General features: G+C 35.5%; 1 protein-coding gene across 1 annotated transcript in view; it reads right to left on the reverse strand.

Annotated features, from left to right (window-relative positions):
- Positions 1-791: 791 nt before the first annotated feature.
- The window catches only part of LOC144959409 (uncharacterized), a 69879-nt gene continuing 52381 nt past the window's right edge, over positions 792-18289 (reverse strand). Inside the window, exons 3-5 of the mRNA XM_078891991.1 lie at positions 5881-6810; positions 5051-5233; positions 792-3018 (exon numbers count right to left, since the gene is read on the reverse strand). Coding sequence (XP_078748117.1) covers positions 2240-3018; positions 5051-5233; positions 5881-6124 — 1206 coding nt within the window. The 5' untranslated portion in view covers positions 6125-6810 and the 3' untranslated portion in view covers positions 792-2239. The remainder of the gene's footprint in view (positions 3019-5050; positions 5234-5880; positions 6811-18289) is intronic.

Genomic DNA, 18289 nt, shown 5'->3' on the forward strand with positions numbered 1-18289 from the left:
TCAACAATGAGGCTCTTGGCGCTTTAAATTACATCAACAAAAAACAATATAGAGAGTACATGACATCAAAAAAGAAATATTTTCAAGGATTTCTTGAAAACAGACAAGGATTTGGATTCTCGGATGCTCTGTGGAATGGTGTTCTATACAGCCGGACCAAAATGAGAAAATATCGATCGGTATTGAATTTGAAGGACGGATTTTCTTGCCGAAACATTTATATGTGTTTAATCAAAAGAGTAGGGCAGTAGATTGCGAGACTCAAGAATATCGGGCTATTTAATCTCGGAGTATTTAAAGTCACTTCCATCTATATGTCTAATAATCATTGATAGAGTATCTGGGTTAATCGGTGACCAATCGTCTATAAACGGTTTTATAAAAAAGAGTCCTTCGGAACCATTAGGTCCATGGTGCGGAGTTTATCCCGGTTTCTATAGCTTGAAGCGGACAATAGAAGTTGCTTGCTACCCTTTGGTAGGACGCTAGTAATTCTATAGCAAAGTACTTTCCACCAGATCTCTAAGACCAAGCTACCCAATCACTGCTGGGTGGATAAGGGGGAGGGGGGGGGGGAGGGGGTCAGAAAAAAAATCGACGAAAGCCCGGCATCGATCTCGTTCCCATTGCGTGTGAAGTGAGTGCTCTACCGACTGAGCTATCGGACCCTCTAGTATTGATAAATTTCGGTTAAAATGAAAGCCTTATTTGAAAATGATGGATTTTGTAACTCTGAATTCAAATACGTGAAATTCCAAAATCTTATTACTATGGATTTAGACCCATCCGTGTTTTTTTTTTCTTCGAAATAATACCGAATTGACATGGTTAAATTTGGTGCGAGGAATGTACTCGTATTATTTTTCTTCCTAAACAGAGGTCAGAAAGAAATTGGGCAGAAAATTCGTGATGTCACACCTTCCACTAGTCCGGTTCCAAAATCGTTGGAAGTGTGTATGAATAGGTTTCATATTGAATCATAAGGTGGCATATCTATTTTGGTAGCAGAGTGTAGAGGTAGATTATTAGGATTACGGGACATAAAAGAGCGAGGATGGATGGTATTTATTGACGACCAGCATTTATTTAGACAAGAAACAAGAATATAAATTGCACAAGGAATGTATCCAGTCTTTCGGAAGAGCGGGTTTACACTTCCAATGAGATTGGAACCGGATTTTTGACATCACACTCTTTTTCCCCTATCCGATCTCTGTAAGAGGGATGAGTGGATTAAATGATACTAAAGGATTCGATTTCTATTTTGTAAAACCGTGTGCCCATTTTTATTCTTAAGACTGAAATGTTTTCAGATAAAGTGATAAAAACTTTAATGCAGAAGAATTGTTTTCTATAAACGGATAACATTTCTTGAAACGCGAGGACGAGAGACCATGCGCACAACCAACATGACGTTCTCTCTCTAATAACTTTTCCGCCGGTGACGTCACAGACTATGGGTGACTTCCAATCAAGGGACGCTACTCTTCCGCTAATCTCATTCCCTATGGAGAGAGCTTGTTATAACTGCTATGCCCAATCTTTAGTTGCATAGTTTTCCCATTTTGCATTACAGCATATTGTCATGTCATGTGTTAAATTAGTATTTGCTTTTAATAGGCTACATGTAGATCCTCGTCACAAATTTTATATAGATGTATTTTTATCACTTTTGGATTTCTGAGGAAAAAAAAATTCATTTAAAGTATTTTAGAGATTAACTTGTATCATAAAACAAGAAGGCAAAACGGTTTCAGCTATAGAATTAATCCATCATTTAAATCATTTTCGAAAGTGACTTTTGTTTGATTCTAAACTTTGTAAGATTGTGTTATCTCTCTAGTTTTTCCAATTAAAAATTAATCAATTCAAATATATTGGGTGTTACAGCGTACACATTGTTTTTTAGAAGTCTACGTACATTTTTAAAGGCTAACATAGAAAACTCTAAACAAATTACAGATAATTTGACTGTATTTTTCCCTTTTAATAAATGCCTTTTTCAATATTCACAAATTTACAGTTGATCAGCTATTCAACAGAATCCTTGAATAATATAAAGATTAAGAAGTAACAGCGGTCTTGAAAAAATAGATTAAACAGAAACAAAGTAAAAACAATTGCCCATCCTTTATGTGATGTAAATTATATTGGCAGAAAACTAAATTCTTGTCACGAATTTGTCCTTCAATCTGTCACCATCAGAATTTCATAAATTTTCATCTTTGTCTTATTTGTACTACGTCATTTCCATCTTGGGCAATCCTTCAGACTCCTCCTCTACGATATTGCCATTTCTGGGCACATTAGAAGACACCAACGGTAGGTCATGGATCACGATAGCCTCTAATTGTTTGTTGGTTAAAACAAATGGCGAGAGATCATTGTCGCTCATTTTACGTTGTAAAATTTTCATATGGCGCGTTCGAGCTTGCATTATGGTGTCGTTAGGTGACGAATTTCTGACGTCATCAGCAGTTGATATGCTATTTATTTCTGGCGCTTTTTGAAGAACTATGATTGGCTGATGAGGAACAGCAGTAGTAGAGTTACCATTGTCTGCTGGAGTATTTAAATTGTTACTATTTATATTCAATGTTTGATCAGGAGTATAGCTACCGTTGTTCATATCAAGCCAGGAATTTTCGTTTCTGGGAATACTCGGAGAAGGAGAATCTCGTGGACTGGGAGTTCGAGATTTTCGAATGTCTTGGCGACTTCTGTTGTTATTGTGGTGCAAGTCAAGCCGGTGGTCAAAGTTACGATGGTTGTGGTTCTGGTTTTGATTGTGATGGTGATGATGGTGATGTTGATGATGAGGCTGCTGATGATTATGATGTTGTTTTTGCTGATCTCGGTGGTGATGATTCTGGTTGTTTCTGTTGGATTTTCCATTGTTGCAGAAATGCTGAGCATCTGGTTCCGACGTCCTGGATGTATCATATATCTTGGCGTGTGTTTTGTCTCCATCGTGCTGACGATGCCGACCTTCAGCTGACTGTCGATTGCTGTGTTGTCCTGTGAATGAAAAATCATGGATTTGTCTTAAGTTGAAAGTGAACACTTCAGGTGTACAATGACAAAAACCCCGTTAAATAGAAATCAATCAAACTCAGACTTTTATATCTCTATCATCAAATTGACTACTTCTATCCAGAAATATGTTTTAACAGGCAATTCCTGATATTTAAAAATCTAAAAAAATTAATCATTGTTTTTGTCTTTATACGCTTGGTGGTGATGAATGATTTTTTGACTATCTTTTAAAGGGTCCTACCACTGCACAAAAATTCATCTTATAACATATTTGATGTGTCACTAACTCGATGATTTCCTTTCAGGTTTATCAAGTTTGTACTGAGTTAAGGCATTGAGACCTTTATACGCGTTTTTATTTTTCTTCCAATTTTTGCCTCCAAAAAGCACTTGAGTTAAATTTCTCCTTTTTACAAAAAGCGAGACTGTATTGTAACGGATTCTTGCATCTACCTGAAATTTTCACCACAAAAAAACTTGAATAGTTATGGAAAACTATTTTTTAAAAACTAGATGTTTCTATAATTTCTAGTTTTTAAGCTATTTTAACTCTTTTTTTTGGGTATATTTCACAATTCATTATTTAATGGCAAAACCAAATGTAAATTTCCAAAATTGCCGAAAAATAAAGTTCATTTAATCTTGTCTTCAATCTTTATGTCAGATAATGTGAACTCAATATCCATTCTTAGGTTTATAATTCATTCGACAATCAATTCCAGTTGCTTTATCTTCATTTTATTGATCTTGCGAAATATCTTCAAATGTAAACTATCAATCCACTCATATTTCTGTATCTCCTCCCATTCAATATATTCTAAATGGATGCATATAAATGCTCTTTTAAACGGCAGTTTAAACTCTTTGCAAGGAGACATTCTATCATAAACTTTATATGGAATACAACAGTCAATAGAATAAAAAGAGACCTTACATTAAAAGGAACAATAAACACCTAAAACGTGCTGGGTTATAAATGGCAATGGCATTGTTTTGTTTTGAGCTCAAGAACATTTAGAAAACCTCCCTTTAAGAAAGACATTTTGAAACGTTTGGAAAACAATAGGCTAAAAGTTATGATTTTGTTTTTAAAAGCATCTATTGTGGTAGTATTGATTTGTGTGGATCAATATCAAAACATTTTCTCATTGGACTTGGCGAAAAAATATGATCGATATCATTATTGGAAGTATGTGAATAGCTCTGTTTTTCATTTTCATTTTCTCACTAAAAGTAGACATTAGTGATATATGGACTTTTATATATTATGTCGAGATGACCTAGATGTGGGAAGTTTAATGTTAAGTCAATATGATCAGAATTTTTCCTGAAGCATAAAGGAAAAACAAAAACTGACAGAATCTATTTAAAACTAAAATTTATAAGTTTGACTTAAAATTCACTTTTAACCATGAGGTCCATCCCGACACACGTCATGCCGTTTTGAGACGATTTGTCTCCTGCGACTATGTGGTCTAATGGTATGACACTCGCTTTCGGATCGGAAGGTCTTGGATTCTAGCCTCGCTCGGCGCATAGTTTAGTCCTTGGAAAAGGCTCTTTACTCACAATTTCTCACTGTACCCGGGTGTAAAATGAGTACCTGGCCGTTAACCGCGTTGTATCTGTTGGAAAAAATGTAATATCGCCAAACAGGCGTCATGTCTCGTTCTACATGTTACATGTTGCTGTTGGTCAGGGACCTTTGTAAAGCGCTTTGAGCACGTTTAGTGGATATTGCGCTATATAAAAGCTCAATTTGTTTTTTACTGCTGGCTAGGGACCCCATGCTTTGAATATCTTTAGTGAATATGGCGCTACATAGGTACTCTTGTTTTGATTTTTAGAGACAGCTAACGGATGGAAACAATACCGAGCACAGTTCTGTAGCGTTATGTTTATTCTCAAAACGTCCAGTAGAAATTCACCAATAATGAAATGTGTTGGTCTACACACACATAAACACACACACACACACATACAAACACACACAGAATGAGGCTCAAAGTCTTACTGGATATGGTGAGAAAAGCAACGCCCCAGGTGATGCTCCAGATCCAGCCCAGGAGGAATAAGAAGGTCAGGAGAAATTGTATAAGAGCTACACCAGCATTCATCCAAATACAATGCGTCTTGGTTCCTCCGCGGGGACGGACTTTGGAGCAGCATAGAACAGATAAACCAGCCGTCAGAGTGCCTGTAGGAGACGGATATGATAATTAAATGTGATCTAATTCAAATTTACATGATCGCACACAAGATTGACAACTTGGATTCCATGGAGTTCTTCAAATATGCGGTTTTGACGTCAACAAGTGGTGGGATCTTCAAAAACTTCAAAGACAGATGTTCGACTTCAATAAGTATCCACTGTTAATTTTCAGGACCGTAGATATTTGAAAGATCTGCGAGAAAACTCAACGTTTTTAAGAACTGTGTTGATAAGGAATTAGATCACCTTTGGTTTGAATGTAATTAGTAATTTACGTTTGTTTTATAATTGATAACCTGTACTTTGTTTTACCAATGGATATATCAGTGTTTTATCACTGGGATAGGGCACCAAATGCTACACTATTGGATAATTTAGCTCTTATTAGGTATTGTTATATATATATATAAAGTATAGATAGATAGATAGATAGATAGATAGATAGATAGATAGATAGATAGATAGGTATAATATTTCAAATAATAAATATATATATATCATCATCATCATCATCATCATCGTTATCATTATTATTATTATTATTATTATTATTATTATTATTATTATTATTATTATTATTATTATTATTATTATTATTATTATTATTATCATTATTATCATTATTGACTCACCCGATCCAGGAATAAAAATGTTTAGGACAAGACAAAGTATTGCCACGCCCTTACTCATGAGTGGAATGGAATCTCTGAGAGTCGTGTCCCCTTCCGTAAGCTTCTCACCAGGCCGATGGCCAAACACTTGAGGCTGGACGTGGGTATTGTATCCAGGCATCACTGGTCGACTATATCCAATCTTTCGCGTGATTCTGGGAGGAGGTGTGGGAGTTGACGAGCCTCCACTGTATACGACTTGCATGGTTGATTTGATTTATTGAATGACTCAAAAGGTAAGAAACAAAACTGGAAGTGCTCTGAGAACACAAGCGAATGATCAATTATACCTAACAACGGGAAGTTTGTAAGGAACAGGTAAGTTTTTAAGTGCTCAACTATTTCCACTTTGAAACATTGGAGGTCGAATAGTCTACATCATTCCTGTCAGAGACAGGTAGATTGATTCGCTGGCCAGTCAAGGCAGAGTAGGTGAATAACAAATAACCGATGTCATTATAAAACGGATAACAGTAAATTAGTACTCAAAGTTCAGAGGTCATATTTCTGGTAGAATAAAACTTCTCAAAATGTCTCATATTTCATCCTGTCTCTTGCGCTTGACAATCGCTGTTTTCGATAGCGAAAAAGACTGGGCTTGTTATAAACAAAGCTGTATTTTGTACATAATTTGTTACAAGTCAACGCCGTTCAGCTGGACAACAATTTTGCTCTCTTGTAAGGGCAAATGCCTTTGGATAATTCATATGTTATCCCGGTAATTGATTTCTCTATTCATCTCTTTCGTTCAGTTCTCTTAACTCATGAATATGCATGTCAATGACGACATTAAGATCACAGTAGGTTCTTCTCATTAAGCCATTCTCTTCAACAGGTGCCTTTGAAATGTGTGTTGCTTGAGTACTTCTATGCGAATTCTTGAAACAATGTCTGAAAGGAAAGATTTGAAATGGAACAAATTAATGGGTGCTATAGGGTCATCATGGCAATTAATCTTTGAGACGCTGTCTACACAATAGAATTTGGACCATTATATTTTCAGTTTTAACTTAAAACAAAGAACAAAGAGTTTAATTCCTTCCACGGGGAGTGGGAGCGGGCAAGGACGGTAAAACAAAAACAACACAAATTTTGATTAAGACGCACTCGTAACTTTGCAAAATAGTCTCAATTCACGAAGCTTTCCAAACATCGTTTCTTTCTCAGTATTTTTATATATTATTATATCGTTTGATTCCGTTGAGTACTTTTGTTATATCATTATATTCTTATTTAATGTTATATTTGTGATTTTCATGTAATACAACTATTGTTTTCAACAGTCTTGACGACACGACACATAGAAATGATTGATATCTTTATCTATGTTGTAATCATAATCATAAGGTAAACTGAAAAGCAATTTTTAAACAAGTCTCTAATTTGAAATGTAATTGAAAAATCATTTGTCATCCCGTGCTAAGAAGGTTGATCTTAATATCCACCAGATAAAAATTGTATAATAAACAGCTTTTATAGTTCCTTTTGAATGGATAATAAACTTGGAAACATTCTCTTCTCTCCACCGATTTAAACCTGTTTCTTTCGAGTAATGTCAGACGCTCTATCTCTTGGGTATCTTGAATCCGAGTGCCAACCAAATAAGGACACTTTAAATTTTATGTTATGTTGAATAAGTGAGAGAGGTAACAATATACTACTTTTACTAAAAAAAGCAAGTCATTGTCTGCTTTGATTTGACTGGTATGTCACTGAATAAATCTAAATATGAAACATTGTCTCTAAGCGGTATTGTTTCGGGGGTAACGGACGTGTCTAAAATTTAGTTCTTAGCTTTTCTTAAAATCCGGTTTCAAAGAGCTTAGAGTTTTCATTTATTGTGATAATTTCACTCATATTATCAATCTTAATAATCCAAGAGCATCTTTTAAAATCGGCCCATCAGAAGTACGAAACTCTGACAGAAAATATTATGGACACAGTTAATATTTCCTTTGATTAATGCCGAGTCGGAATTGTGTTCACGACGCCCATGACCATGAGGTGTTGAGTTTGAAAAGTGAAACAAAATGTCCGATCCTTGGCAAGTGAGAGCATAGAATAATAACATAGTCTTCACTTTAAGTTAGGTATTAATTAACAACAACTGATTTCGAGATTGCAGGCAATAAAAAATAAAATTTGTTTCTGGAACAAACTTACATTCATGCACTATTTACATGTAAAAGAAAAGTGGTCAGATGCATCTTTATTATAATTATATTACTGGTTCTGCGGCCTTCCGTTCACAAAGAGAACAAATATAACGTCAAGAAACCCGAAGCAACACGTGAATAATAAAAGCACAACAAATCATCCATCATATTTATACCCCAGCGTTAAAGGAATGCGTATAAACATAAATTATCACCCTTGGCCAATGACCAAATTAATAGTCACATAATACAAACATCACACTGTTAGAGCTAATTCTAACCACCACATTCTCAGCACGTGTTCTGCGAGTGTATGAATTCCAAAATACCCAATACTAACTTGGTATTCTGCCGTACTCTGAAAAAACACGTATTTAAAATTTTCGGACAGAATGTTTGTCCTTCAAATATCGATTAATTGAAATGAACCTCATTTAGTCAAAAACCCTCAAATCTGGGACATGTAAATTCCCAGGTTTGAGAGTTTTTGACAAGCCGAGGGTCATTTTGATCGATTGGTATTTGAAGGATGGCTCATTCTGTCCAAAATTTTAAACACGCGTTTTTTTAAAAGAGCACGACAGTTTGAGACCCGATCAATGGGAGAGGGTTTGTTTTTTGAATCTCCCGAGCAAGATCACTTTTATAGATAAGGACTAAATTGTGACTCAGCGGTAGGACATCGGCAGTTCTTGTGAGAAATATAGAGATATTGAGCGTTGTCTGAAACCCAAAGAATGTCAGAACCAACCAATTTCTGGCCTCGGTATAGGTAAGACACTTTACAGTCTACCTCACTCGACTAATTTGAATGGCTGCCTGAATATAATGGACATTTCATTGTTAAGGTCTAGTTCAAAAAAAGGTTCCTTCCAAAGAGATATGTATCCAGTTGAAATGGAAATTCAAATAATATCATGGTTCCGTATTGCCTGGCCAACGTTTAAATAAAGTATTGGAGACCACAATGAGGAGATGGATTTGTGGAACTATGCAATATATATTACTAAATACATATATATATATATATATATATATATATATATATATATATATATATATATATATATATATATATATATATATATAATATATAAAGTAGCGTCTAAAGTGTGTGAAAAGAGGTTGTTTAATATCAAGCTAGAAGTTAACATTGCTATTGATTGGAAATGTAAGAAGAGGAGGTGGATAAGGAAGAGGGGATGGAAGAAAGCAGGAAAAAACGATGAAGACAGACGGGTACTATTATATTATTATGTGTAATAGTGTACATAAACATAAACTGCGGAAGAGACACAATGGTAGAACGGCACTGTTGATCGTGAAAGTGAATAAACAAATGAAATTAAACATAAACTGCGGATGGATGCCATAAACGGCTTTGAAATGAACAGTTCTGGTAAGGAAGGAAAAATAGGAAGTGGGAGGGAGAGGAGATGGAGGGGGCATGGAAGGACAAGAGAAGGCAGGAAGGAAGGAAGGAGAGAGAGAGAGAGAGAGAGAGAGAGAGAGAGAGAGAGAGAGAGAGAGAGAGAGAGAGAGAGAGAGAGAGAGAGAGATGGGTGGTGGATAAAGGAAAGTTTTATTGGCCTTTGTAAAATCAATATTGGTGGACAAAAACGTCCAATAATTCTTTCCTCCAGTGAATGAATTGAATTGAATGTAGAACTCAAATGGTTTGGGAAGTGCTCAACAAAGCCATCGTCCTTAGACCAATAAATGAATGGTTAAATGAGGCCGTTCAATAGGAAAGGATTATGGATCATGAACATTTCAGGTTTCGATCCTTTGTCAGAGGAACTAATACTATACGCTTAGACAAAGTTTTCACATCTTCCGCCCGCCAGATGGATGACAAAACTACACAATAACTACGTGTCACGTTTTATAATGCTAATCTGATATATGGACTTTACTGAGGACTAATTTAATAAAAAAAAATTCCCTTTATTCATCCCATAGGGGAAATTTGTCTCTAGGGTCTATTCCAAGGGAAGACTGGAATAACCTAAGTGTCAGCCGCAGTGCAGCGACGCAAACTGAGCTAGGGCGAGGTGACTTGCTCAAGGCCACACAAAGCAACGGCGGGTACGAAGCAAAGACCGTACCGCTGAGCTACGCTACCCCTAATAGTCCAAAATGGCGGTCGAAAAACAATAACAAACAGCCGAGTGACGTCAACTTCCTTCTTTCTATTTCTATAGATACTAAAATAATTTACTGCAAATCTGTTATCGTGTTCTCTCTCCTTTGACATATTATTATTATTATTATTATTATTATTATTATTATTATTATTATTATTATTATTATTATATTATTATTATTATATTATTATTATTATTATTATTACTATTATTACTATTATTATTATATTATTATTATTGTTATTATTATTATTATTATTATTATTATTATTATTATTATTATTATTATTATTATTATTATTATTATTATTATTACTATTATTATTATTATTATCAAACGTTGTGTGTTTTGTTCATATCCCTGACTAGCGAAAAGGAACGACGAATAGTAATGTTACGTTTACAGCAGGTTTTTTTTTCTTCTCTTTCTTCCCCAGGGTTTTAACCTACACCATTTTAAGCCTGATGCCTAGAATAATAGAAGTTTGCTTCACTGCTCATAAGGGAGATGATGCGCAAATCAAATGATGTTGCCACAAAATTCCGTTTTGGTTTACGTCCCGCTAACCTCAAGTCATGTCTGATAGAATGCTCACCTTCGGGTTAGAAGCTAATAAGGTGTATCGTTTTTCTTTGACAGGTATATGATGGAAGTAAATCTCTCTCTCTCTCTCTCTTCTCTCTCTCTCTCTCTCTCTCTCTCTCTCTCTCTCTCTCTCTCTCTCCACACACACACACACACACACACATATATATATATATATATATATATATATATATATATATATAAGAAAACCAAGACAACTCCCCCCCCCCCCCCCCCCACAGCAAAGCATCAAAAGCATATAAAGTAATACAACCCCCCCCCCCCCCCAAAAAAAAAAAAAAAACCCAAAAAAAACCCAACACAACAACAAACAAACAAAAGGCAAAACGTAAAATACAAAATACATATAAGCACAAAATTGAACGAAGGAAAACAAACACGAGAAGTCCCACTGCAAACAAAACAATAAAATACTCCAAGCCTGGGGAAAGAAAAATCCTAAAATATTGCTCTATTTATTGTAATAATGTTTTACGATATTCTGCGTGGAGAGACCAAACAAAAATAAATTAATCCTGATATGACCAACATTTGATAAGTTCTGGAAATCGCCGTCTAACTTGCTTTGGTGGGATATGTCGTGTTGGGAGTTGCACGACCAATGATATATCATCGCCTAAAATCGTTGTTATGTCCAGATAGATTATTAGAATAGAATGAATTTTCACTGCTCTATATTCTAAATTGAGCTTTTATATAGCTTAATATCCACTAAACGTTCTGGTCAACAGCAACGTTTAACATGTAGGACGGGACATGACGCCTGTTACAGGAGACGATATAACATTTTTTTCGGACAGAGACAACGCTGTTAACGGCCAGGTACTCATTTTACACCTGAGTCCGGTGAGAGAATGTGAGTAAAGAGCCTTCTCCAAGGACTCAACTATGCGCCGAGCGAGGCTCGAACCCAGGACCTTCCGATCCCAAAGCGAGTGTATTTCCACAAGACCACATAGCCGCACACTGCTAAAATGATCATATATTTATATAAACTAGAACTTATTCTGGTGTGGTGAATGGCGTCGACTGTATAGCGTCCTTTCTCGCGCCCAGGCGGAGTTGTCGTAACAGTAGGGTCGTGGGTCCGAGCCCCAATCGCCGGGAAGTTTTTATTCTCTATTGTCTTCTGGCACTTTTCTACTCACTTCAATTCTTGTCATTATCAGTTTATTCCGGTGTAATCTGACAAACACATTTAATCTGTTTGAAAGACTTTTACTTCAAACCAGGATTAGGATGATCATCAACTCGTCAAACATAATATATATAAAACGGGAGACTTCGAAGCGGTCAAGATTTAAAATAAAGTGAATATTTTTCCCGTCAAAATGGGACCTAATTTACTCTCAAAATATTTGACAAGAAAACTTGTCCTTTAAATGTCGATCGACTAAAATGGCTCTCATCTTGTCAAAACCTCATAGTCCCAGGTTTGATAGATTTTGGGTGCTGATTTAGAACTTAGTGGTAAAATAAATAAAAAATGGCTTTTATACAGCGCAATATCCACTAAACGCTTTACAAAGGGTCCCTGACCAACAGCAACACGTGACATGTAGAACGAGACATGACGCCTGTTAGGCGATAATACACTTTTTTCCAATAGAGAAAACGCTGTTAACGGCCAGGTACTCATTATACACCTGAGTACGGTGAGAGAATGTGAGTAAAGAACCAAGTAGCAATTTATTATTCTGGTTGTCAAAAGAGAAGCAATGACAAAATATTAAAGAAAGAAAGGAAAATGTTCGTTTATCACTTTCAGTGCCGTGCTCGAGGACATAATGACGAGACCAGACTTTTTGTTTTTACGAATATCTAGAATGTTTTGTTTCTATACAAACGATCTCTAATATCTTTATTTAATAATAACTCCCGAGTCATAGTAAAATAATTTCATAGCTTCATGAGATAAACGCTCCGGCTTTTGAATATTTTGTACGTCACATCCTTTCAAAATTCCAGACACAATTCAAATCTTAGATTCGATTTATTTAAGTTAATATCGACAGGAATAATAGATAATCAAGGATTGCGACAGGCATGCAGGATATGTCTGAATAATGAGGTATATTATTCTACGTTACATACAAGACAGGTTTCATTTACGGCTCTGGGTGGTATCTTAATGAACCATGTTTATGCCGTTGTGGGTTTCACTAATGAGATGGCTTATTCACCCAAGAGACACGACGCATACAACTCAGGATTGGAATAACTACAATGATATTATTATGTACCAGGGCCAAATGCCGTCTATTATTTATACTCCCCCCCCCCCCCTTATTTTTGCGTTTGTTGTTATCTATTCGGTGGTTGTTATTGTTATTATGTTCATAATTCTTGCTGCTGTTATAGGTTATTAATTTATGTTTTTCTTTTCCTCTTCCTCCTGTTCTTCATATTTCTTTCTCAACTTCTTCTTCTTCTTCTTCTTCTTCTTCTTCTTCTTCTTCTTCTTCTTCTTCTTCTTCTTCTACTACTACTACTACTACTACTACTACTACTACTACTACTACTACTACTACTACTACTACTACTACTACTACTACTACTACTACTACTACTACTACTACTACTACTACTACTTCTACTACTACTACTACTACTACTACTACTACTACTACTACTACTACTACTACTACTACTACTACTATTACTAATACGACTACTACTACTACTTCTACTACCACCACCACCAATACTTCTATTTATTCTTCTTTTTCATTCACACCTTTCCAGATATTTATCTCACACTAGTCTGGTCCCTAATTTATAACTTTGCTATTTTCAAAATAAAAATGGAGCTTCTCAACTTCTCAAATTCGTCTAATTACTTCTAATTTGTAAGTAAATTTGTATGTAAATAGGTCCTCAATCAGGTTGTTTTTCTTAAAATTTGAGGAGATACCGCGAACATTAAATGATGCGATGTTCATTCCTAATTCATAATTACGACATCAATAGTCGAAAACTACTTCCGTGGACAAGAGACTTAAATAGATGTAACTTCCTTTTAATTCTGATTATCGATAATAGGTTGTTGAAGGAGCCCCGATAAAATGTTCATAAATTTATAAATCAATCCGTTATTAAATTTACACAGTAGACATATTTAATGAACAAATAAATGAGTAAACAAGCAGAATCCCTGGCAGATTCAGATAATTCTCGTGTAGATAATTTTATCGACACGGGGTCAACCTAACTCCAATCACAGAAGTTCACCACATTATTATTTATTTACTTAAAAATTAGACGTAATAAGCGTACAAGAGACCAAAGACAAGAGGCCAATGATGAAATAATACGAGGTTGCCGTCTCATTACATTTGAACATGAAAATATCCAGGGAGGGCTCGGTTTTCTAATATCAAACCGTCTAACATCTTTTTAAAAACTCATAATGGTCTATAAACGAAAGAATATTATATAAAACCAATCCATGATTTCTAAACAACAAGCCTAACTTATAATTAACACCCACCATCCTACTTCGGGGACATCCAAAAAAGATTCAACAGTAAGAGATAGATTATACAATGAAAATTAATTGATAATCCGAGACCATGTAAATGACATAATCACTGGCGATTTCAATGCCAAAATAGAAACTAGGAAAGACAACAACGAAACATGCCTTGGTGCTTAACTGCGTAATGAAAATGACCAGTATCTTATTGATTTTTGCTGCGGACATAAATAATTATTCATATTGAATAGTGCCTTTAAACACCCTTCCCGCCATATTACTACATGGTATGGAACGTGGAAACATTCTGATGAGAAGATTATCAATACATACAATCAGATAGACTTTATCATAATTTCGGACCATTACAAACGCATTCTCAATGATTCACGAACATATGCAGGAATCAAGACATCCACAGACCATAGTTTCAAAGTTCAGGCCAACAGAAAATGGAAATAAGCCACGTCATAAGTATTACAAACAAAATAAAACATCGATCAAAGACTTCAGCAGTCTAAGACATGACCTAGTCAAAGAAAATTTCAGAAACAAATTCGCTTCGAATCTTTCGTCAAATAATTTAAAGGATGCCTCTGACCCAGCTGAAATTCAATAACATCTTGTCCAAAGAGTGCTGTTGAGCAGGGAAACAACATTGCCTGATAGAAGTAGTACACAAAAACAAGATTACTGTCCATTACTGCATGGCTTATCACAGCAGCAAACACAACTGAGACTTGACATCAACAGCTGCTCAAATACGGATGCGAAGAACACAATTAAGAGACAAAGAAATGAAATCATGCATAAAATTAAATCTATACATATAATCAAATACTACATTACAATTTGAATCCGCCAGAGAATTAACAACAATATCAACCTCAATCGGATCCCCTCAAGGTGACAGCTTGAGTCCAATTCTATTCACTATACACCTCGAATCGGCCATGAAAGATCTAAGACGAACCCCCCCCCCCCCCTTTTTTTTTTAACCGAAAAAAACACACACAAAAAAAAAAACCCAAAAAAACCCCAAAAAACAAAACAAAAACGTAAAAACAAGACAAAAAAAAAAAAAAACCCAACAAAACTAAACAAAACCAAAACAAACTTCAAATCAAGGGAGATCTGAACCGTCCCTTAGTTTAGTAAGGCGTGTGCTCTTACAACTGGGCTGTTGAGACTATCATTACCATTAAATTATGTTATGTGTGGTGGAATGAGTAATATACAAGGATTATTTTTAAACCATTTAGTTTCTATCACAAATATAAATATACCGCCCGGGACTCCTAAGTCATATTATCATCGTATTCACAAGCATATCACGGAAAATGAAAATTATACTAGTATACAGATTTATTGTGTACAACATATCCCTGTCGAAAGAGGGCATGGGAAATACCACTGTTAGTGATACAGGAATCGAGCATTTCTTCTTCTTCTTCTTCTTCTTCTTCTTCTTCTTCTTCTTCTTCTTCTTCTTCTTCTTCTTCTTCTTCTTCTTCTTCTTCTTCTTCTCTACAACTACGCCAACCCACCCCACCACCACCACACCACACCACCACTACACTATACTAACTACTACTACTACTACTACTACTACTACTACTACTACTACTACTTACTATACTACTACTACTACTACTACTACTACTACCTACTACTATACTACTACTACTACTACTACTACTACTACTACTACTACTACTACTACTACTACTACTACTACTACTACTACTACTATACTACTACTATCTACTACTACTTACTACTACTACTACACTACACTACCTACACTACACTACTACTACTACTACTACTACTACTACTACTACTACTACTACTACTACTAACTACTACTACTACTACTACTACTACTACTACTACTACTACTACTACTACTACTACTACTACTACTACTACTACTACTACTACCATTACTACTACTTATTCCTTTTCTTCTCATTTGCTTTTGATACCTGGTACATCTTACTCTACGTACAGCACATGCCTACCCCATTTATCTTGGCGCCATTTAGACTCACATATTTCATCTTTGACGATGAACATAAAAGCATAATCTATAGATAAAACAATGACAATGTACTACGTAGAAATCTAACCAGTTACCAGATTAAAAGAAAAACAAGTATCATAACGGAAACTGAATCTCATTTTTTGGCAGTACTATTTATAATCCTTAAGTGGAAGCGTCTGTTTCCTGAACGCATTGAATGATCTTACAATTCAATACATCCACACCACCCATGATCTTGGAATGTTCTATTTCTCTTAGTCCGACACTTGTTACTTCAGCACTCAATATAACGTTTTACAGACGGAATTAGGTCTTGCTCTAACGTGGCACCATAATTCAAATTTCCACAAGACAGGAGAAACAAGCCGTGAGTCTAAGTCACATCACAGCTACTGCGCTTAAAGTGAAAACGATTCGATCCAACAGTTATAGTTTTAAAATGAGTGCAAAATGTGTGGTGAATGTAAACTTGTGACCCACTGACTACAATTGGTATTATGTCGTGGTGGATTTTAGCTTTTATCACTTTTTGCAACGTTATCTAGTGTCACTCTGTACTCTGATAAAAACACGCATCAAAAATTTTGGCTAGAAATTCGACCCATAAATATCGATAGATGGTCATTTCGATCTATCGATATTTGATGGAGTATTCTGGCCAAAATGTTAAACGACGTGTTTTTTTTCAGAGTACGGTCGTATTGATATCAATAAAAAATAACATACTTAATCCAAGCTTTATTATAATGAACTATCAGTTCACTTTTAGCATGTAAGCCACCTTGACATAGCACGGTGTTAGGAAATGGATCGCATTTAAGAAAAAAAATCAAACAAACAAACTACGTCCAGTCGGGAAAGGGTTAACGTAAATATACCATCTCTCTGAGTGGACACTGGCTTCTACATGTAACACGACTCAAGGACAACAGTCAGCACTCTCGAGACTTCGGATATTGGTCATTTGCTTTCTCATTTCTGGCCACTCTTATTTCAATTCCAAACGCATTTCTCTCCAGGATCTGATGCAATTATTACTCTTGTTTTCTTTCTCTCTCTCTCTCTCTCTCTCTCTCTCTCTCTCTCTCTCTCTCTCTCTCTCTCTTTTATATATATATATATATATATATATATATATATATATATATATATAATTTATATATGTATCTTTCGCTCGATCTCTTTAATATTTCTCCCTCTATTGTTTCTCTCTCTCTCTCTCTCTCTCTCTCCCTCTCTCTCTCTCTCTCTCTCTCTCTCGTACAGCCACACATATAATTTCAAATGTATATATCAAATTATGAGCATATATAACGCAATATTCACTAAATGTGCTCAAACCTCTTCATAAGTGGTCCCAACCAATAGCAACACTGAATATATAGGACAAGACAAGACGACTAACTCAATATTATACGCTTATTCATTCATTAACTCAGGCATATAACTTAATGGGGCATTATATCATTGTTCATTCATTCATTCATTCATTCATAAACTCAGGCATATACACTTAATGATATACATCCTTTGACGGGCATTATATCGTTGTACATTAATCAACAAAGACATCCAAAGAAGAAATAAAAGCAAACAAACAACAACAACAACGAAAATATAAAAAAATAAATAGCAAGCAAACAATAACAGAAAAGAAGGGAGGGACAAACACACACACGCACACACACCCAGACAGACAGACACACACACAGAGAGAGAGAGAGAGAGAGAGAGAGAGAGAGGGGGGGGGGGTTACTATATATATATATATATATATATATATAGATATGGAGAGAGAATGAGTGTGTGTGTGTGTGTGTGTGTGTGTGTACCGTGTGTGTGCGAGCGAGAGACGAAGATATAGATAGATATGGACACACACACACACACACACACACAGAGAGAGAGAGAGAGAGAGAGAGAGAGAGAGAGAGAGAG

The sequence above is a fragment of the Berghia stephanieae genome, chromosome 1 (assembly GCF_034508935.2).
Source record: "Berghia stephanieae isolate SIO BIC M18660-M18661 chromosome 1, UCSD_Bste_1.3, whole genome shotgun sequence".
Classification (NCBI taxonomy): domain Eukaryota; kingdom Metazoa; phylum Mollusca; class Gastropoda; order Nudibranchia; family Aeolidiidae; genus Berghia; species Berghia stephanieae.